This window comes from Octodon degus, unplaced genomic scaffold (genome assembly GCF_000260255.1).
Source record: "Octodon degus isolate 3935 unplaced genomic scaffold, OctDeg1.0 scaffold00005, whole genome shotgun sequence".
NCBI classification, from domain to species: domain Eukaryota; kingdom Metazoa; phylum Chordata; class Mammalia; order Rodentia; family Octodontidae; genus Octodon; species Octodon degus.
This window is the reverse complement of record NW_004524581.1, coordinates 9,629,618-9,650,933: the sequence shown is the minus strand read 5'-3', so window position 1 is coordinate 9,650,933 and position 21,316 is coordinate 9,629,618. Positions and strand designations below refer to the sequence as shown.

The 21,316-nt window shown below is 53.1% G+C and overlaps 2 protein-coding genes across 3 annotated transcripts in view; both read left to right on the top strand.

Moving 5' to 3' along the window:
* The first annotated feature begins 2,293 nt into the window (after nt 1-2,293).
* Nucleotides 2,294-19,928, top strand: LOC101585098 (apoptosis-inducing factor 2). Of its 2 annotated transcripts, none has more exons than XM_004623969.2 (9): nt 2,294-2,378; nt 11,959-12,152; nt 12,657-12,772; nt 13,990-14,109; nt 14,537-14,629; nt 16,888-16,996; nt 17,708-17,860; nt 18,831-19,031; nt 19,453-19,928. In XM_004623969.2, the coding sequence occupies exons 2-9, from the start codon at nt 11,975-11,977 to the stop codon at nt 19,602-19,604; spliced, it is 1,122 nt and encodes a 373-aa protein (XP_004624026.1). In that variant the 5' UTR covers nt 2,294-2,378; nt 11,959-11,974; the 3' UTR covers nt 19,605-19,928. The 2 variants fall into 2 exon arrangements, with proteins under 2 accessions (XP_004624026.1, XP_023579274.1); XM_023723506.1 differs by having other exon boundaries at nt 11,954-12,152.
* Nucleotides 19,929-20,639: 711 nt separating this feature from the next.
* The window catches only part of LOC101571911 (apoptosis-inducing factor 2-like), a 7,913-nt gene continuing 7,236 nt past the window's right edge, over nt 20,640-21,316 (top strand). The window contains exon 1 of the mRNA XM_012515446.2: nt 20,640-20,777. Within this exon, the coding sequence (XP_012370900.1) occupies nt 20,640-20,777 (138 nt within the window). The remainder of the gene's footprint in view (nt 20,778-21,316) is intronic.

Here is a 21,316-nt window from a genome sequence, read left to right as displayed (position 1 = left end):
CCTGCACTATTTCAACTCTTGGAATTTTAGGAGGAAAAAAACCGCAAAAGACCACAGCCGTTGGGAAGTTTGTGAAGCCTAGACACGTGGTGGGCTCATGTGCCTGTCGGGTCCCATTTCGGCCAGCGGCTTCCAGGATAGAGCCCTACCAGGCACTGGGAGGACAGGCCACCAGGGGCTTCTGCTTCCCCACTTCGGCCCTGGATGCTTAGGGCAGAGACGCCCACACCTCTGTGTGTGTAATCCCCTCTTCACCCAGATGTACTGGGCCGTGCTGAGCTGGGAAGGGAAGAGAGGCAGGGATTCCAGAGAGCTGGATGCATCCAGGGTTCAGGGTTCGTGAGCTGCTGAAGACCCGGAGAGAACACAAACTTGGCTGCCAGGCGCAGGTGATTCCAGGCATCAGTGTCCCCTAGATGGACTATCAGAAAGTGCCCTGTCTCAGGAGTAGGGGTGAAAAAAGCTCTTTGACTGCAGCTTTTATTTTATGTTTTGCAGAACCAGGGATTGAACTTTGGTCCTTGTGCTTGCAAGGGAAGTGCTTATTCTACTGAACCAGCTCCCCAGCCCTGTTTGCAGCTTTTAGAAAAGCATTCTATTCGATCCCTGGGCCTGCCCTTCAGCCCCTTGTTCCCTGAGCGCTCTGAGAATGTGATTGAGACTGGGTGTGGTGGCACTTGCCTCTAATCCCAGCATTTGGGAGGTTGTAAATAGGAGAATCACTAGGAGTCCGATCTAGTAGTGAGACCCTGAACACCCTGTAGACCTTTCCCTAAAATACAGAAAAAAAAAAAAAAAAGAAAAGAAAAGAAAAGAAAAAAAAAGAAGAAAAGAAAAAGAAAAAAGTATTCCATCCCTGGGAGTATCCATGGAAACTGGGAAGTGAAGGGCAGTGTTTGTGAGCTGCTTGTGGGTGAGGAAGTGGCCAAGCAACTGTGTGGCCTTGGGCAAAGTAATCCACAGTGTAAAATCTCTGTACACTAGAAAGGCTGCTGTGTGCCTGGCATCGCGTCCCCATCCTTCACAGAATTTATCTCACGCTGTTAGCGCAATCCCACCCATACACCCGGAGCTTTCACTGCGTGGGCTTCCACCACCCTCATCTTGCCTTTGTCCTCCCTTCTTCCCTCCCCCTCCCTCCCTCTCATCCTCTTCCTCTTCTCTGATACGGTAATCACCCTTCTAGTTTTCAGGTCTTTTAAAAAAGTTTTTATTTTATTTTATTTTTTAAGAGAAAACGTGGCGATTATTTCTGAGTCTGTTTTATTTCACATGGCGATCATCTCCAGTACCATCCATTCCTTGCATATTCAATATGAGCACTGTTCTGTGTTAGTATATGTGCTAAAAAGAATGAAAATTAAAAAGCCCTGGGAATGCAGCTCACTGGCTGAGCACCTGTGGGTGAGACCTCTCGGACCATAAAAACAAAGCAAAGAAAATCCAATGAAGCCGAACCAAAATCCCTAAATGCACTTTGAACATCACAAAACATGCTTTAGTGTATCTGCGAAAGCTTCTTTATTAATTAGTTGTCTTCTTTTTTCTTTTTTCGCCGCAACCCCAGTCTTGCTAAGCAGCCCAGGCTGGCCTCCAGTGCTAGCCTCAGCCTCTCCAGGGCCAGGATTACAGCGTGCGGCACCATGCCGGGTCCTCCACACCACAAAAGTGCTGGCTTCTTCTCAGATCTTCATCCTGCCTCAGGGCCTTTGCGCCTGTCTGGAGCTCGCAGCTTTTCTCTTCTCCCTCCGAGCTGTACTTAGGGAAGCTTTGCAACCCTCACTGCCTCCAGTGTTTACAGGGGCACCGGTGCTTCCTCCACGTGAGCGAAGCTCTGTTTTGCTGTTTTCCCTCCCACACCTAACGGTGCCTGGCTTACAGGAGAGTGCTTAAGCGGCCTCAAAGGTAGGTGTCTCCTGGTAAAAGAAATTACAGTGTGTTTTGTGCACACTGCCACCTGCCCACGAGTAATGTAATCAGTATGTGCTATAGACCTGGATTAAAAAATTAAGAACGTAATAGCAGGTGTCTTGTAGAACCCAGCCAGGCCTCGTGGTTCGGGAAGGGCAGGGCCGGGAGCATTAGACGGCGAAAGAGGCTTTTGTCGCCGCCTAGGCCTGAGCCTTCCTGTGAAGCTCAGTCCCCTGCGGGGTGTGGCACCCTCTAGCCCTGGGAGGGCGTGGCCAGATCGCGGGGCGTGGCCACCACTTTTGGCGGGGTGCGGGGGCGAGGTGGGCGGGGTGCGGGGGCGAGGTGGGCGGGGCGGGTTCCGCCCGTCCAGGGCGCTGGGAGGGCAGAGGACAGAAGACGCCTGCAGCTGGGAGCTGAGCTTGGCGAAGCAGAGCTGGGAGCGCGGGGGCGCGGCGGAAGGCGGCGAGGTGAGATCGCGCCGCAGGCTACGCGGGCCCGGGCTGGACGGGATCCCAACCGGAACGCGCGGATCCCGGGACAGCTTGGGGAGATCGGGACGTAGTCGTGGCTTTAAGAGGACAGGGCAGGTGCCTACTATGGGCGTTTCAGGCCTGCAGCTCCCCCACATCCCCCAAACACAACAGGGAGGTTTATTACCTGCTCACGGCAGAGCAGCTCCGCCCACCGCGTCCCCCTTAAATCCCTGCTAAGTCTTTCTGAGAATGATGGACTCGGGCCAGGAAGAGCCGAGAAACTGGGGTCATGGGTGGTCTTGATCCTGGGATCCTGGGAGGACAGAAGGCTGGAATGGGCAAGGACATAACCTCCACCTCTTGGAGGAAAGTGACAGCACCTGGGGAGAAGCCCTTGGGTCCAAGACCAGTGCTCAGAGCTCCGGTGGGACACCTGAACTTGGCCTGGAACTGCTTTCGTGGGCTGTCTGTTAACCTGGCCTTTCTGCCTAACCAGAGCCTCTGTGACCCTGGGACTTAAGGCGAGGCTGGGGAGCAGGAAGGTGGCTGGGGAGCTGCCTATCCTGCAAGTGGACAGATGCGAGGCAGTGTCACACATAGTTTGGGAAGGGACTCACGTGGTACTGAACTTTCATCTGTGTGCCTCCGGGGATAGAATGCTTCTCCAGCCTATGTGCTGCACACTCAGCCCCATGCCACCTGCTGTCACTCCAGTGTCTAGAAAAGAGTTCTCCCAGGCGTGCCCCAAGTGGTCAATGAACTACACGCCTCCATTTCACCCAGGAGGACACCCAGATCCACCAGGGCGGCCCTTGCCCAGAACTACCCAGCCCTTAAGTGATAGAGTAGGCTGACTGGGTCTTTGGTGGAGCAATAAATAAGCCAGGATCCAAGTGCACGCTATGGGAGACATAGTAGGAGGGTTACAGGGAACACAAAGTGACCAGCTCCTGGGAGGGGGGACCTAGCTGTTGGGTACAGGAGTGTATATATGACCCTTAAGGGTACTGCAGAGTTGCCTTCTCCTGGGGCATGAAAGGAGACTGTCCTGTGTTCAGATTGACTCTCCTTTGGACATTGGCTTTCTTTTTTTTTTCCTTCTTTAATTTTATGTGTGTGTGTGTGTGTGTGTGTGTGTGTGTGTGTGTGTGTGGCCAGCTCAGCCCACCAGGGGGAGGGGCTGGCATGTGGTGCTGGGGGATTGAACTGTGGTCCCTGTGCTTTGCTAAGCTTGTTCTAAGTAGGTGCTTTAGACCACTGAGCCATCTCACCAGCCCCGACATTGGCTTTCTTTAGGGTACATTTAGGGTGTGTTTGCTGGAGGGCTGGCCACAGAGTGCCTGCTGTCAGCCTGACCCCCTACTGTAAGGGAGGGCGGCTGCCTGCCCTTTCCCCTCCCCCAAGTGGAAGAGGGGACTGTCACATCCACACCAGGATTCAGTGGCCTTCTCTTCCAGGACAGCCACTCGGGCTGCTAAGGTCCAGTGTTGACACCTGTCTTCTGTGTAAGCCAATGCGACTCCAAAGAGGCATGCCGCGCCTGGGATCTTTCTGAGGCAGCATGAGGGTGAACCCACAGGGCTCCTTCTGTGTCTTCTGAGGTTTGACCTCTCAACAGCTTCAGCAAATGCCACTTCTTCATTTCTCAGTGGGTTCCTACAGACCTCTTATTAAAGGCGAGTCCCCCTGGCATAAGGCTGGATGTCAGACTGAGAAAACTCAAGTGTAAAATCATATCATGTGAGTGTGTTGCCAGTCAGTAGCAGGTTCTTTGCTGAACTTGGATAAAAATCATGAATTGGTGCAGTGCAGCTCTGCTAGCAGCTCTGGGCTGTGTGTGTGTGTGTGTGTGTGTGTGTGTGTGTGTGTGTGTGTAGTGGTTAAGTTACCCAGAAGTTTCTAGATGAAGTTTGTTTTGTTTTCTTGGGCCTTCTTTTAAGCTAAGATTCCTGAAGCCAAGAAGATTTAGAAGAGTCTTAGACTTCCTTCCTGGCCTTTGATATTCAGTTTGGAATTTTTTTTTTTTTTTTTTAATGTATGTGGTACAATGTCTTGATACATAGTTTGGACTTGTGGTGATCCTCCTGTTTCCAGCCTCCCCAGTGCTGGGATTACAGGTGTGTGCCACCACACCTGGTGTTGGCTGCTTGCTCAGTGTGCCCTGAGGTGGGGCCCGTGAGGCATGTGATACCAGGGATCAAACCCTGGTCCCTGTGCTTGCCTAAGCAGGCCCTTAGTCTGCTGAGCTATCTTGCTGGCCTCTCAGCTTAGAATTAGACGGGTGGGTCTGGCAATTCCTCAAAAATGAAACTAGCGGGGCTAGATTGCACACCTGTAATCCAGCACTCAGGAGGCTGAGGCAGAGTATCACTGTGTGTTTGAGGCCACCCTGGGCTGTAGAGTTGGTCCAAGATCAGCCTGAACTACATGTGTCAAAAAAAAAAAAAAAGGAAAATAGCAGTTACAGAATGACTCAGCAGTGTCGCATCTCCAGGCTTCCAGGACTGCTTGAGAAAGTGGCCAAAAGGGTGGGATGAGAGTGCTCAAAGCAGGGCCAGTATCTGGATTGGGATTAGTGGCAATGTGCCTTTCAGTATAGTACATTTTTGTTGTTGTTTTTTGGAGATGAGTTCATGTCCAGGCTGGCCTCAAATTCAATGATCTTTCCTCTGCCTTAGCCTTCCAAGTGCTGGAATTACAGGTATGTGCCACCATGCCTGGCTTCTATAATACATTTAAAAAATCTTGGTCAGGCATAGTGGTGCACGTCTGTAATCCCAGCACTTGGAAGGCTGAGGCAGGAGGCTCATTGAGTTTGAGGCTAGCTGGGCTATGTAGTGAGTTCAAGGCCAGCCTGAACTACATAGTGAGACCCCCATCTCAAAACAAAAACAAAAACAAACAACCACCCTGAAAACATTTACCATGTTTTTGATTATCATTTGTATCTTAAAAAATTAGATGTGATGGTTTTATCTCATTTTATTTATTTTTTAATGAATTTTTTGTTTGTTTGTTTGTTTATTTATTTTGTGTGTGTGTGGCCAGCTCAGCCCACCAGGGGGCGGGGCTGGCTGGCATGTGGTGCTGGGGGATTGAACCGCGGTCCCTGTGCTTTGCTTGGCTTAGCTTGTTCTAAGTAGGTGCTTTAGACCACTGAGCCATCTCACCAGCCCTGGTTTTATCTCATTTTAAAAGCTTTATTGTTTCTGTAAAAATGGTACATATTTGTTTAAAAACAATTTAAACAAAATGAAAAAGCTCAAGAAAGATGAAACAAATCCATCCTCGTCAGTAATCACTAGTATTTTGATTCAGAGCAGAGGTCCCTCTGATGAGTGGTGGAAGAGTTGTCAGACTTTTTCCCAAATGGGGAGAACCCCCCACACCTATTGAACGTGCAGACGTAGGTGAGAGCGCAGCAGGTCCCTCCAGTGTCTTCCTCCACGAGTGTGTCCCTGCCTGTTAATGTGTGTCTGTTGCCTGACTTTTTCATATAAAAATGTCATTCATTCCTTAAAAATAAATAGCAAAGGGGGGGGGAAACCAAGAAAACAAACAAGAATAAATATGAGAAACTGCAGACAGCTCCACTGCGTGGGCGTATATGAGCTTATCTGGGAATCTTCCACTGACAAAGTTTCCGGTTGGAGCCTCCCATTGACTGCGGGGGGCTTCCCACGGCCACCAGGGCAGCGAGCACAGGGACTCGATGTTCACTCCTTGCACACATGTGTTCTAAGTGCCTACCAGGGTGCGGCTGGAAATGCAGGTCTGTGGCTGAAGCCCTTGGATTAAGTATCCGACAAAGTAGGTCTTGGCCTGGCAGAGGGGAGTCCAGCTGCCCCAGGGGCCAGGCAAGAACTGATGTGGGCAGAGCCAAGGGGAATTGGTGTGTCCAAGAGTGTTGGGCAAGGGCTCCTGCTGAAGGGTGGAATGTGCTGAACAGTGCGGGCTGCTGGATGTCCCCAAGCTAGGGTGTCAGAGGTCAGTGGAGGAGAGAGAAAGTCAGACTGCAGAAGAGGCCTCAGGCAGCAAGGGTGTGACAGACTGTCCCTCCCCTGGCCCTTTTCTAGTGTCTCCAGAGGCCTGATGCATTTGGGCCCTGCCCTGGTGTCCACTGGGAACTCAGAGAAGCGGTTTGCTGTCCTGGGGGTGGGAGCGCACCTAGTTGCTGAGGCCAGGGTGTGCTTTGAGGTCAATAGGCTGATCCTGGGCCAACTCACTGGCTGTGAGGCCTGCCTGGGGAAGGGTGGCTTTCTCTTGCCAGGGAAGGAGCCCCATGAGGGGCCTGGGCAGGCTTGCGTGCCCACCTAGTGTTAAAGCTGCCCTCCATGACGTCTGTGCTAGCATCTGCCCCTGCCCTCCTCACCTCTTTACCTTTCTGCAGCATGTGTCTTAGCTGCTCCTGCCCTGCCCTGCCTGCCTGGGCCTCTGCCCTATGCTGTCACCTCTGCTGGGAAGACTCCTGCCCCCTAACTTTTATTCAGGTCTCTAGGGTGTCCTCCTTGGGCCTCCCTGGGTAGTCCTGTGTGATCTTCCTCAACTTCCTCATCAAGCTGAGCCCTTCTTTTGGTGCTTGTGCCCAGCCTGTTTGAAAATGGGGTTTTCTGTTTGTTTTCCCAGCCTTCTTACTGGCTTCCAGTCCAAGGGCAGGGCCTGACACAAAGGGACGCACGCTGGGGGGGCAGGTGACATATGCGCCCCCTGGCCTGCCTCATCACCTCCCTGGTCCAGGCCCTCCTTGGCTCTGGGTGTCCATTTTTGCCTCTGACTGGGACCATGCACCCTCCTGGGTCCTGACCCCCAGGAGATAGGCTCCTAGTGGCCCAGTTGGCAGCCTGATGCATACTTGGGATCAGTTCTGGACAGCCCTTGTGAGAATCCGAAGGTCACATTGTGCCCTGGGGGACTTGTCCTGGTCCTGGCCCTGGCCCTGCCAAGGTGGGTCGCTCAAGCCTCAGTGTACAGGTAGGGGGGCATCTGACCACCGAGAGAGAAACAACTCTAATCCCCACCAGTCCCCTGGGCCTGGCCTGCCCAGGGCAGAAGTTGGACCGTGGGTATTTGAACACTGATAGAAACAGTGCCCGGAGTTCTAACCATAAGTCACCCCTCTAAGTGGTGTGGGAAGCTTTAGGAAGCATCTCCTGGGCAGCCTGTCTTGGAACCTGTGTGTACAGGAATAACTCAGGGTGTCAGCTGGTCAGGCCTTATAATCTTATCAAGTTATAGAGGGTAAATTGAGGCCCAGAGAGGGAGTGGGTCATGTGCCCGCCAAGCAGAGGATCAGGGCAGCATGGAGGTTTCCAGCGCCACAAGGCTACCCAGGAGGGTCTCAGGTGGGCTGGCACATGCTCCCCTTGAGGCACAGGCTCATTTCCTCCCTCCATGACACCCTGTGTTCCCCCTTGGCCACCTGCTCCTTGAAACGCACAGGGCTGTGGAGTCTTTCTGGCTGCTCTCTGCAGAGCCAGCTTTGGGTCTGTCCTCGCTGGTTCCCCAGCACCTCCGCCTGTGACTAGGCAAAGGCCCAGAGGAGGTTTGGTTGCCTGTCCCCCTAGCCAGTGTCCCTAACAACCTGCGACTGCTCCCAGCATCTGGGCTGTAGTTGGATTGTCCCTTGGCTGGGCTCTGAGGCCCCTCCCCCGTCAGTGAGCCTGTCTGCCTGTCTACCAGCCACATACTGTGTGCGTCCTCTGGGGTAGGCTGGGCTGGAAGGCAGATCCCACAGCTACAGCCCCAGCCCAGGGTCTTGGCCGCCTGAGGTTGGACGCTGGATGTGCAGGTGGCCCTGTCCATGGCTCCCAGATGGAACCAGGGAGCTGGGCAGTTTTGCTGCTTTTCCTTCTGTGTTTAGCAGTTTAGCATCCAGTGACCCAGCCCAGCCCTTCCTCTGTCTCCAGTGGCCTCAGCTCCTGGCTCTGGGCCAAGAGTGCCTGGAGTTTAGCTCCTTGTGGTCAGGCTGTGCCTGTGAGTGGCAGCCTGGGCCACCCCACCTCTGACCGTGTGCCCAGCAGGCAAACCCTGATTGCCATCTCACCCCTCACTGTGGAGCCTACCTGATGGGCCTTCTCCCCCAACCTTCTCTTTTTGTCTTTTTGAGACAGGGGTCTCCCTATGCTGTTCAGCCTGGCCTTGAGCTCACTTTGTAGCCCAGGCTGACCTTGAACTCCCAGAGTGATCCTCCTACCCTAGCCCCCGAGTGCTGATTGTACAGGTGTGTGCCACCATGCCTGGCCCCACCTTCTTTTAAAAAATTATTTATTTATTCATCTGATATAGGGTCTCCCTGTGTAGCTTGGACTCATAGTGATCCTTCTGTCTCAGCTTCCTCAGTGCTGGGATTACAGGTGAGCGCCACCACTCCCAGTTTCAAGATGGGCAGGGTGTGCCTGCAGTTCCAGGTTTCCAGGCCAGCTCAGCATGTGGTACTGGGGATGAAACTCAGGTCCTGGTGCTGGCCAGGCAGGTGCTTAAACCACTGAGGTATCAGCCCCAGCCCTCCACCCTCTTTCTTATTGGCAGACATCCTTCAAGATTTCTCCCAACAGGCTTTTCTTCCTGTCTCCATCTTTTGGAACATATCCGCTAGCTGTTCTAGGAATGCTACAGTGGAGGCCCGACCCCTGACGGTTCCTCCCACCCCACTGTCTCATTTCACATAGCATCTATCTCGGTCCATTTGTGCTGCTATTACAGTGCCAGACTGGGTAAAATTTGTTTCTTTTGCAGCACAGGGTGATTGAACCCAGAGTCTTTTATTTTTTTAATGTATTTGGTTTTTGCAGGGTCTCACTGCATAGCTCGGGCTTGTGATCCTCTTGCTTTCAGCCTCCCCACTCAGTACTGGGATCACAGGTGTATGCCACTACTCCCGGACTCTGGCTGGCTCAGCCCGCCCTGGGGGTGGGCCTGGTGCAGCCCTGGGTGCTGGGGATTCAACTGCTGTCCCTGAGCTTGCCTAAGCAGACACGTTAGTCTGCTGAGCTATCTCGCCAGCCCCTGAACCCAGAGTCTTAGTGCTGAGCTATGTCCCTAGCCTACCTCCACTGCCCAGACAGGATCTCACTAAGTTGCTGAGTTGTCCAGGCTGCACTGGAACTTTCACTCCTCCTGCCTCGGTCTCCTGAGTGCTGGCATTATGGACAGGCATGGGTCCCCATGCCCGGTGGCCTTGAGGGCTTTTATAATTGCCATTTACCTGTCATTCACAGATTCACCTTCATGACCCAACCATCTCCCATCGGGTCCCAGTGTTGTCACATGGGAAACTAAATTTCCAGTGCTGGCCTTTTGTGGGCCGTGCAGGATGCTTGTCACACCCTGCTAATGGACTTCTTCAGGTGTGGGGGCTCGACCTGGTGACCTGTGGATGTAGTGGGAATCTGATGGCAGTGTTTGCCTAGCACAAGGCTTAGAGTCCTCTTCCCCTTGGCTGTGCCCTGTGCTGCTGTGGTGGGCTGACAGCTGGTGGTCCACTCGGAGCTCCCAGCTGAACTGAGCCAGCATGACGTTGGGTGTGGGAGGCCCACCTGAGGACTGCTGCCGGCAGCGTTAGAGGCAGAGCTGGGGAAGAGGAGGGAGGCTGTTGGGAGCTGGTCAGAGCTGTTGGGAAGCCCTTAGGGAGCTGCTTGTTTCCTTGGGCATTTTGCTGGCTTTCCTGATGAACTTGGCTGTTCTCATCCTCGGAGGAGCTCGGAACCTCACTGTTGCTGTGTGGTCCTTTTCTGAGGGCTCTGGTTCTGACCTTACGTGACCCTTCCTGGCTCCAGGGCAGATCCCTCAGCCTGCTGGCCCCGTTCCTTCATTCCACTGGCACAGGTTTTGTAGCTTCCACCACTGACCTTTGGGCTTTCCCAGCATAGCTCTGTGAAATGGGCCTGCATGAGACATTGTCGTGAGCTCTTACCCTCTGGCTGGATTCATGGGGATCATTTCCATGGGCTCTAGGCCTTCAGCTGGACTCTTGCAGGACATTGCCATGGAATGCAGGCCCTCAGCTGCAGTCTTTGGTTTTCAGTGTATGGACAGATGTCCTGCACTCTTCATATATGATTCTTTGGGTGATTCATTATAAATTTATTGGTGCTGGGGAAATAGCTCAGCACAATAAGCACATGCCTGGCAAGCGCAAGATCCTCAGTTCAATCGCCAGTGCCACAAAAAACAAACAAACAAAAAAATTAAAAATAAATAAATAAATTAATTGATTTATTTATTTTGTGGTACCAGGGATCGAACTTGGGACATTGCACTTGTCAGGCAGGCGCTTATGTCACTGAGCTATCTCCCCAGCCCCAAAATAATCTATTATTTTTTCCTGTATTTTAGGGAAGGGTCTACAGGATGTTCAGGGTCTCGGTCTCACTACTAGATTGGATTCATAGTGATCTGCCTGTTTACAGCCTCCCAAGTGCTGGGATTATAGGCGCGCACCACCAGGCCCAGTCTCAGTCGCAGTCTCAGTGCATCCTGGAGGCGGGGCCGGCACAGCCGGCCCAGGGATGGAACCCCCAGCCCGTGTGTCTGCTTGGGGGGTGCTTTAATCCTCTGAGCTATTTGGCCAACCCCTCCAAAATAATCTTATAAAATGTGTCCTGTATTGTATCCTCCCTCCCCCGTTGCAAAGCCCCGAGCTACAGCAGCTGGCCAGTTGCTGTGCCAGCCCCACACTTGGTGCTGCCCAGCCGCAGCTTCCACATCTTGGGCACCACAATCTTCTCCTCTGCAGGCTCCATCCGTCTTTGCTAGGGCAGGGCTCCTGCCTGTCCGGCCACTGGGTGCACAGCAAGAGCACACCAGAGAGCTGGAGCTCAACATGTGTATGTTGTTAAGTGGTCATTACTTTCTTACCATTGTTGATGAAATATAGTGGGTAAAAGAAATGGGCACAACCATTTTTAATTTTAATTTCTTTTTTGTTGTGGGAGCTACTGAGAACTGAATCTAGGGCCTTTACATGGTGTTATATCCCAAGCAGTTTGTATTTTTATTTTATTTTTTTAAATTTTTGTATTTGGTACAGTGTCTCACTACACAGCTCCGACTCAGTGATCCTCCTGTCTTCAGCCTCCTCAGTGCTGGGATTACAGGTGTGTGCCACCACACCCAGATTGGGTCACAGCTCAGTGTGTCCCAGGGGCAGGGCTGGCCCAGCATGTGGGGACCAGGGTTCGAATCCTGGTCTCTGTGCTGGCCAAAGCAGTTGCTCAGTTTGCTGAGCTATCTTGCCGGCCTTTGTATGTTTTATCTGAGGCACAGTCTCACTAGGCTGGCCTTGGATTTACAGTCTTGCCTTGATGACCGTAGGTAAGGAGGGTGTTTCTGGAAAAGTTCACATAGTCCTGCTAGCAGCGGAAGCCTCTGGAGGAGGGAGTGGGGGCCGAGGGCTGGGCTGGATGAAGGATAACCTGTCCGAATTTAATTTAAATATCCCAAAACTGATATTTCACTAATGAAAGATTAAGCTGTCCTGAAAAGGCCAACTCACGGCCTGGGAGGTGAGGCGCCTCTACCAGGGCTACCCCACCTTCCCTGCCCCTGACTTCAATCTGGTCTCTTCCCAGCCCAGCGACACCTGATTCAAGATGGGGTCCCAGGTCTCCGTGGACACAGGAGCTCTGCACGTGGTGATCGTGGGCGGGGGCTTCGGCGGCATGGCGGCTGCCAGCCAGCTGCAGGCCCTGAACTTGCCTTTCACACTGGTGGACATGAAGGACTCCTTCCACCACAATGTGGCCTCCCTCAGGGCCTCTGTGGAGAGTGGTAATGTGTTCCTTTCCTGGGCTACCTTTGTGACATGGTCTTTCATCACTTTGGGACATGATTTGTACCACTTAGGTGGATTCCCAGCTGGGCGTGGTGGCACATATTTATAATCCCAGCACTCTAGGAGGCTGAGGCAGAGGAATTGTAATTTGAGCCTAGCATGGGCAATTTAGAGATTTAGTAATAAGAGGCTTTCTCAAACTACAAGAAAAGGGTTGTGGCTGGGGATTACCATGGCCCAATCCCCAGTAACACACACACACACACACACACACACACACACACACACACACATTTTGGAGAATCTCACAGTTCTTGGGCTTAAGCAGCTATCTTACTGAGGCCCTGAAATGAGAGTGTGGGCTTTTCCAAGGACCCAGGCGAGCTGGGCACTTGGGGGGCAGTGAGCTTCTGGGTACACATGCTAGCTCAGCTCTAGTGGGGTACCCTGTTGGCAGCCAGCTCAGGCATATGCTGTACTGTCTTCCTTTTCATTCCCAGGGTTTGCCAAAAAGACTTTCATTTCCTATTCTGTGAGCTTCAAGGACAACTTCCGGCAGGGCCAGGTGGTCGGGATAGACCTAAAGAATCAGACGGTGCTTCTGCAGGGGGGCGAGGTAAGCATGCAGAGTCCAGCCGGCTGGAGCCCCCCCCCCCCCCCCCCCCCCCCCCCCCCCCCCCCGGTGGAGAGCGCCATCCCTGAGGCCCAGGCTTGCGTGGTGCATCGCAGACCGAGGCTTTACCATAGGGAGTCTCACTTTACAGAGAAGTTAAGGGATTGCTAAACCCTTGCCGAAAGCCCCTAGCTGATGAGTGTTGCAGCCAGGATTTGAACCTAGGCAGCTTCGGCCCAGCACCCAGGACCCAAAAGCCAGTGTCCCAAGTGAGGCCCAGGCCTGGTCAGTGTGGAGGCCACCCCTGGGCTCGGGAGGTTGGTGGGCAGACATGACTTTCACTCATCTTTGTGTCCCTGCAAGGACTGGAGCCCATCCACATGTGGCTCCTACCCACATAGCTCATGGGCTGCTCTGTCCCCTGCTCAGTTGTTCAAATTAAAGGCAACCGGAATGGAGACAAAGCTGGACACTGTGGCGCATGCCTGTGATACCGTCATTTAGGAGGCTGAGGCAGGCAGGTTGCTCTGAATTCAAGGCCAGCCTAACAGCAAGACCTTGTCTAAAAAAAAAAAAAGGTGGGTAGGGCACAGTTCCTGCCCTGAAGGAGCCCAGGTGCTTTTGGGTGAACTAAATTGGTCATCCCTGAGTTATTTTTGGGTCAGGGAATCTCCTGATTGGAAAGACAATTGCATGCCTCCTGCTCCTGTCATTTTGGGCTATGCTTCTTGGAGCCTTAGGGCCACCAGTGTATCTCTGGGCTCCATGGGGGAAGAGGGGTCTGCGCAGTCCAGACTCACTGGCCCCCTTCCCACTGTTTTGCCACTGTTCATGCATTTAGATTGCAAACCAGCCTCCCACGGGCTCCCTTTCTTCCCCTCATCCTCCTCCACAGTCCCCTTTCTCAGGGGTGGGGGAGGGGGTTCTTCTGAAACACCCAGGAGATTCTGAACTCTTCCACAATGAATGAGTTTTCATTAATTCCCCATAGCAGTTTCCTGTTCCTCACTGACCTCCTGAGGTCCCATGGCGGCTGGCTCTGTGGCCCAGGCTTTTCTAGGTGGAAATAAAATTGGGGCTTTTGTGCCATCCTCGGCCTGTTGGTGTGCTCTCCTGCCTCCTCACAGGGCAGATTCCTTGGAAGCCAGGGCCCTCATCCACCAGTGCTGCTGGGCCCTGCCCTGTCTTACCTGCCTTCTCTCTCCCTGGTCCCCCCACAGGCCCTGCCCTTCTCACATCTCATCCTGGCCACAGGCAGCACTGGGCCCTTCCCTGGCAAATTTAATAAGGTTTGCTGCCAGCAGGCTGCCATCCAGGCCTATGAGGACATGGTGACACAGGTGAGCTGCCGCTGATAGGTGTGGGGCAGGGACAGCTGAGGTGACAGCAGGCTGGGCTGGACTGCTGCTGGTGTGGACTTCAGAGAGGCAGAGGAAGCTGGGAAGTTGGAGAGTTGCTGGGAAGAGATTTCCTGGGAGAAGCCTGGAGCCCATTCCTGCGGCTGGCCAGGCACGCTGGCTCCCCAGACCTGCGTGGTGTCCCCACTCCTGCTTCCTGAGGTCTCTTTGCATTCACACAGGGCTGTGGATTTTGCAGGGTAGATTCAGCTCCCAGTATCAATCAGTTTTCACAGCAGTCTTGTGGGGCAGGCAGAGGAACCCCAGTATAGAAACAATGTTCCCTACTTTTTTGGCCAAGGACTCTACTTGGTTGCTGCCACCAGGTGGTGGGAGGTCTGGAGGTGTTTCACCATCTCTTTGTTCCCAGGTCCAGCGCTCAGAGTTCATAGTGGTGGTGGGAGGAGGCTCCGCTGGAGTGGAGATGGCTGCGGAGATCAAAACAGACTACCCAGAGAAAGGGGTGAGGCTGCCTTCCGCTGAGTCGGCTTCTTCCTGCTTTACCTTCTGAACATTAGGAATTTGCCCAGGGCAGGGACGGAGCTCCACACACTTCAGCTGAGTGTGTTTCCCATCTTGTGCTGCAGCTCGATTCTACAGGAAGTTTTCCCTGAGAGCCAGGATCTCTGATCTTATAGATCCACTGTGACTGTCCCCAACCAGGAAGGAGCTTGCCTTCTGGTCCAACAGGGAAGATGAAGCCCACGGAGAGTCCTTACAAAGATGACTTCCTGGGTCCCTTAAGAATTCAGGCTTTTGTGATAAAACCTGGAGTTTGATCATCTCTTCTGTTGGTGGCCAGTTTGGCCAGGCTGGGCAGAACATGGTGGTCCATGCCTGTGGCATTTGGGAGTGACTGCTCATACAGGGTGGTGCTGGCCTGCTAGGACCCTCCTGATGCTTGGTGAGGGCTGAAGGGTGGTGGCCATGTGGGCCTGCAGGTCGGAGCTTGCTTACTGCGCATGCAGGCTGCCTGCTGAGAGCCCCTGCCGCCTGGGCATGGCTTTTCCCCCCAGGGAAAGACAGATTGGTTTTGAAAGGAAAAATTAATCATAACTAATAGAATTATATGACTGTTCTCTGACAAGTTGTTGGAAATTATGAGTGGTTGAGACAGTTGCTGGTTCTTCATTTTGATTTATAAGAGTCGTGTAGGGAAAGCCTACTTACTCACTGTGCTTGTACTCAACACTTCAGTGACAGGCTGTGTGGGGTTTGTGTCCACAACAGCCAGTTCTCTGGCACCAACTGCAGGTGCTACAGTCCAGCCCAGTTCTGATGCTGTCTGTAGTTAGCGCAGGCCCTTGGGTCAAGGGCTCAGTCACATATGACAGGCTGGGGAGATAGCTCAGTAGAATAAGCGCTTCCCTGGCAAGCCCAAGGCCCGAGTTCAGTCCCCAGTTCCACAAAAAAACAAAACACAAAACATATGACAGTCCCCGCTCAGATGCCAGTGGCGAGTAGTAGGTCTTAGCCACCTGCATTTCTGTCTGAATTGCCTAGAATTCAGAAGTTGCAGAGCTGGAGAGAGAGCTTGGCGGTCTAAGCCCCTGCCTGGCAAGAGCAAGGACCTGGGTTCGATCCCTGGTACTGTATGCTGTGCCTGTCCTGGAGGCTGTGGGTATGCTGTGCTGGCCACTGGAACAAAGTGTGGTGGTGCGTGCCTGTAATCCCAGTGTTGGGGAGGTTGAGACAGGAGGATCACTACGAGTCCGAGCTATGTAGCAAGACCCCGTGAAATAAGACATTTTTTTATTTTCATTTTTTTATGTATTTGGTACAAGGTGTCACTACACAGCTTGGACTCATAGTGATCCTCCTGTCTCAGCCTCCCCAGCACTGGGATTATAAGCATCCACCACCACACCTTGTTTCAGTAGGATTTAATCAAATCCTCAGGATTAAAGTGCCTGTAAGCAGGCACAGAGGCCTGGGGTTCAATCCCCCGGGCCTGCTATGCCAGCCCCGCCCCCAGAGTGTGCTGAGATGAAAATTAAGACTGGGCATGGTGGTACGCGCCTGTAATCCCAGCTCTTGAGAGGCTGTAAACAAGCAGATCACTTTGAGTCTGATCTAGTAGTGAGACCCTGAACACCCTGTAGACTCTTCCATAAAATTAAAAAAAAAAACAAAAACAAAACCTTTATCTGTATGCCTGTGCTTAATAGGAAAATTAGAGTACCATGGCTGCTGCTCTGTCCTGAGTAACTCTTGTGCCTTTGGGAGATGTGTGAGTCTCAGATTTGGGATGTCAACTCCGGGAGTCTGATTCAGAGCCGGCTTTGGACATGGTCACAGGCTCCCGGAGCCCCCTTGTGCTGACCCAGGCGGGCAGCAAGCAGACCCAGATACACTGCTTTCAGAACTAGCTGTGATGCCCCGCGAGCCTGCTGGAAGTGGGAACGCCTGAGCTTATACAAAGGTCACCTAGTTGTAAGCACTCAAGGATGCTTGGAAGCAGTGGCCAAGGTGGCCCTGGCTAGGTGTGGGTGGTGGCCCACTGGAGCCATGGGTGGCCGTCCAGCTGGCCCAGGGGCAGCAAGGTGGTGCTGAAAGAGTTGTAGGCTAAGTGATGTGGTAGAGCCCGGCTTCTCACTAACTGGTTCTAGTGCTGCGCAGATGGACTTGGCTTCCTCTGCAGCCAAGTGGAGGCGGGGGAGGGGGTGAATGGTCCCTGGAGCTGGATTCTTAGGGCTTGTCCCGTGGCTGTTTTGTCCCCAGGTCACTCTCATTCACTCCCAAGTAGCCCTGGCCGACCCTGAGCTTCTGCCCAGTGTGCGGCAGGAAGTGAAGGAGATCCTCCTCCGGAAGGGCGTGCGTCTGCTGCTGAGTACGTGGGACCTTGCCCCCCTCCCTCTTTGCCACTGTATGCAGGGTTTATCATGGAGGATGGGAAATGATTTTGAGCATCAGAACCCAGGTGAACCTTGTCCAGCTGGAGGCCTGGGTCGTGGCGGCAGCAGTGGTGACTGTTACTTCAGGTGCAGGACAGATAGCGGGTGCCTATTAGCTGAATGATATTTTTTAAGTGCATCTAAAGGAGTTGCCCCTTATTTTTCTATCTTTGCAGTAGAGGGAGTGGGTTTGTATTTTGAGGGTAGTGAGTGTAGCTTTTGTCCAGGGCTGTGACGCCTATGCTGGGCCTTGTCCTCCTGTTTGTGGAGAGGTTGGGAGATGGGGCATCTGTTATGGCAGTACCTCGTGGCTGTCACAGCCCCCTGTGCTAACTGGTCATGGAAGACTGCTGGTCCCCAGCAGGGCTTGAAGGCAGGCAGGCAGGTTCCGCCTCTCTGCTGTGCCTTTGTGGATGGTGGGTGGGAGGTGACCCTGCACAGACAAGGGAGTGGCTGTTGCTCAGGAATGTGTGCTGGGGCCTTTTGCTGAATTTCTTGGAAGCTTGGCCTTGCTGCCCTCTGGCCAGCTCTTGGAATTTTCCTCCAGTTGGGTCCTTGGGGCCCAGATGCCCACTTGTGCCTCTGGGGTGGTGGAGGGGACTGAGGAGGAGCCAGTGGCAGCCTTTTGCTCCTGGTCCCCCTGCCAGGTGAGCGGGTGAGCAACCTGGAGGAGCTGCCGCTTAGCGAGTATCGGGACTACATCAAAGTGCAGACGGACAAGGGCACCGAGGTGGCGACCAACATGGTGATTCCCTGCATTGGCATTAAGATCAACAGCTCTGCCTATCACGGTACTTTTGGTAAGCAGGAGGCCCAGTCCCGGTCTGTGTCCAAATCGGCCTGCCCGGCCTTTTTCCTTCATCCTGGCAGCTCCCTCTCTTCTACTTGGTGACCTTGAACTTTAATGTCAAGTTAGGGTTCCTGCTTGGGGATTTTTCCGCAGCTGTGATAATGGCTTAGTCCAACGTGGTCTGAGATCAAAAGGATTCAAATTTAGGACTGCCTCCTGGTGGTCAGAGATATGAACAGTCTTCAGAGTGCTAAGCAAGATTCCATTCCACCTGTACTTTCCTTTTTATGTGGATATGGAGGCAATTCTGGGCCAGGCCTTTCTCAGTTCAAAAGTGTCCTGGTCACCCCAAATCCAGATATTAGCTTCCAAGACCATTTAGGGGGTAGGGGTTGTATTGTGGCCTCATTTCTTAAAACACAGCATTCATCTGTTTAGCTTGTAGATGGAGGCCTGCTGGACTGATGCATATTTAAGCCTCTGTGTGTGAGCAGGAGACGCAGTGGTCAGGCTCTGTGGCTGCCTCATCCCTGGGTTGCTGTATTTATTTCTAAGCAGCTTTCTCCAACCAGGAGCTCCTGCTTTGCATCCAGCAGAAGTGATTGTAGCATGCCCTGGAGGCCAAGCTGCACACCAGGGCAAGCTTATAATGGATCGTGAACCCAGAATTCAGCACTTCATGATCCTAATTTGTATTTTCAAAGATGAGTTCTGTTGAGTCCCTTGAAAAGAAAAGCAGTTGATTATAGATTTAAAGGCCTGTGCTTATTTTAAAGTCTAGTAGTCTATGATCAAGTGGAAATTTAGGACTTGGCCAATATAAGTGGCCAAGCTCTGTGCTTGTCCTGAGGTAAGTGTGCCCTTGCAGGAAGGGTGTGTATGCAGGAGCACGGGGAACGATGCCTCTGGAGGGGGGCTGAGCCAGTGCGGGCCCACAGCGGCCACTCAGGCACCTGCGTGCAGTATCACCCTTCCCACAGAGAGCAGGCTGGCCAGCAACGGGGCTCTGAGAGTGAACGAGTTCCTCCAGGTAGAGGGTTACAGCAACATCTATGCCATTGGTGACTGCGCTGACATTAAGGAGCCCAAGATGGCCTATCATGCCGGCCTCCATGCCAACATCGCTGTGGCCAACATTGTCAACTCCATGAAGCAGAGGCCCCTTAAGACCTACAAGCCAGGTAAGGAGGCCTGTGTGTGTCACAGTTTAGAGTTTGAGGGTACAAGTGGGGAAATCTTTTTGGGCTCAAGATGACTGATCAGCACACTGAATTCTTGAGGCTGGTGACAGGAACGTTGCCCTGAAGTTCTGTAAAAATCAGTGAAGGAGCTGGGCATGGTGGCACATGCCTGTAATCCCAGAACTCTGGAGGTAGAGGTAAGGGGATTGCAAATTTGAGTCAGGCATGGACAACTTAGTGGCTTAGTGAGATCCTGGATAGAAGAGACAGGAATCCATCAGGGACTCGCCCGCCTTCCTAGAAGTCGTGCTTATTCCTGGGCCTGCAGGTCTGGGAAGGGTTTGTGCTGTGGGAATCGCAGGCTTAGCCCGACCATAACACAAGATTCCACTTTATGTGTGTATGTGTCTCTGCCCCACAGGTGCGCTGACCTTCCTCCTGTCCATGGGCAGAAATGACGGCGTGGGCCAGATCAGTGGCTTCTATGTGGGGCGGCTCATGGTTCGGCTGGCCAAGAGCAGGGACCTGTTTGTCTCCACAAGCTGGAAAACCATGAGGCAGTCCCCACCCTGATGGGAGGCTGGGCAGGAGACATGGCCGTGCTGCGCATGGGAGAGTGACATGTGACAAGTGGGCCCACCTGACTCATGCCAAAGGGCAGAAGCGCAAAGCCTTTCTCTGGAGTGAGACATTGGGGATGTCCTGTCTGGAAATGTATCTTGTGTGAATCCAAAAAGAGAGTGAGAAAGTGAGAAAGATTTAAAAAACCATGTCTAGAGGATCCTTTCTGGGTGTGAAGGGTCTGGCTGTAGCAGCACTGGCTGAAGGGTCTTGGGAGGGGGCAGAGGCAGCCTTCTGTACTCCTGGCTCCAGGGGATCTGGAGTGTGTGTGTGTGTGTGTGCGCGCGCGCACGCGTGCATGTGTGTGTACGCACACTTGTGTGCACACATTTGTGTGCATGGGGAGGATTGGGTGTGGTGATCAGAGCTCTCAGGGTCGGGAGAGAGCTGGGCCTGGTGGCTGCCATCCTGTCCTGTGAGCACGGAAGGACAACCTCCAAAATGAAGCCAGCTGAGCAGGGCAGCTGGGGGACGTGGTGCACGCCACAGCTTTCCCATCACATTAGGGTGGGGAAGCCCCTGATCCTGCAACAAGCAACTTGTCAACAAGAGCCTCATTGTGAACTCTGGTGAGTGCCTCTCTCCCCTCCCTGCTTCCTTCTGTCCCCCTCTTCGACACAGGGTCTCACTGTGTCATGCAGCTTGGCCTTGAACTCCTGGGCTCCTCGCAGCTCAGCCTGTCGGGTAGCTGCCACTACAGGGGCATGCCCCCGCACCTAGGCGATCCCTACACATGTGCTTTAATCTTCACGAACCTTCCTTTATTATATCCTAACTATATACTATAGGTACTTTTAAGACGAAAGTTATACTGCTCCCCTCCTGGCTAGCCCAACAGTGAGCTTCCTGGAGCTGTCAGGGTCGAGGCTGCAGCCTGGCCTATGGATAGGCTGGCAGACCCTGGACCCACTTGGGGGGGGGGGTTAGTCATCCTTAAGGAGCACACAGATTCTGCAGGAGATCCGCGGGGATTTCCAGGTTATTGGCATGGGCAACTCTGTAAAGGACAAAATCCCACTGATGCTGCGGGGCTTTGTTCTGTGCTTCTGGTTTCTTGGTCAGCCCCAGTACTACTTGTCTGCAGGCCCAGTCATGTGGCAGCCTGCCTGCCTGCCGCTGACTGTGGTAAGGTGTCCCCGACTCCTCCAGGTCGAGAGGTCTTCCAGAGTGGAGGGGTCCACATTGGACCACTTCAGTTAAATGTGCACAGCAGAAGAGGTTGCTGAATTCATCTAAGTTCAGGCCTGACTCCAGTCGTCCTTGCTCACTTTTCATGATGGGAGCCATCATGGGTGATGGCTTTTTGGATTCTGGAGCAGAGTCCTCAGACCCCTACCTCTCTGGGGATCTCAGTCCATCCCTATGCAGGCAGTGGTGGCCTAGATGGCCACTTCTTGACCCAGGCCCCAGTGAGAAACACGCCCCTCCCAGATGGTGACTCTGCTGGAAGCTGGGGCTGAGGCTTTGGGCCTGTGGCAGGACCTGCTGCCTGAGCCAGCCCCTGGTGTAGTCACAGGCATATTGCTGCTGACTTACAACATCGTAGAAGCTTCTATCCACTGGGATGTAGTTTTCTAAACAGGAAAAAAATGTCATAATAAAAGAATGTTACAAGAAAGACACTGGATCTTTTTTTTTTTTTTTTTTTTTTTCATTTTTAAAAA

Excerpts from the sequence above, each read along its gene's own strand:
- LOC101585098 (XM_004623969.2), top strand. The coding sequence starts at position 11,975 with ATGGGGTCCCAGGTCTCCGTGGACACAGGAGCTCTGCACGTGGTGATC. Across the intron at positions 12,773-13,989 it reads TGCTTCTGCAGGGGGGCGAG|GCCCTGCCCTTCTCACATCT; the intron begins GTAAGCATGCAG and ends GTCCCCCCACAG. Across the intron at positions 17,861-18,830 it reads TGCCTATCACGGTACTTTTG|AGAGCAGGCTGGCCAGCAAC; the intron begins GTAAGCAGGAGG and ends CCCTTCCCACAG.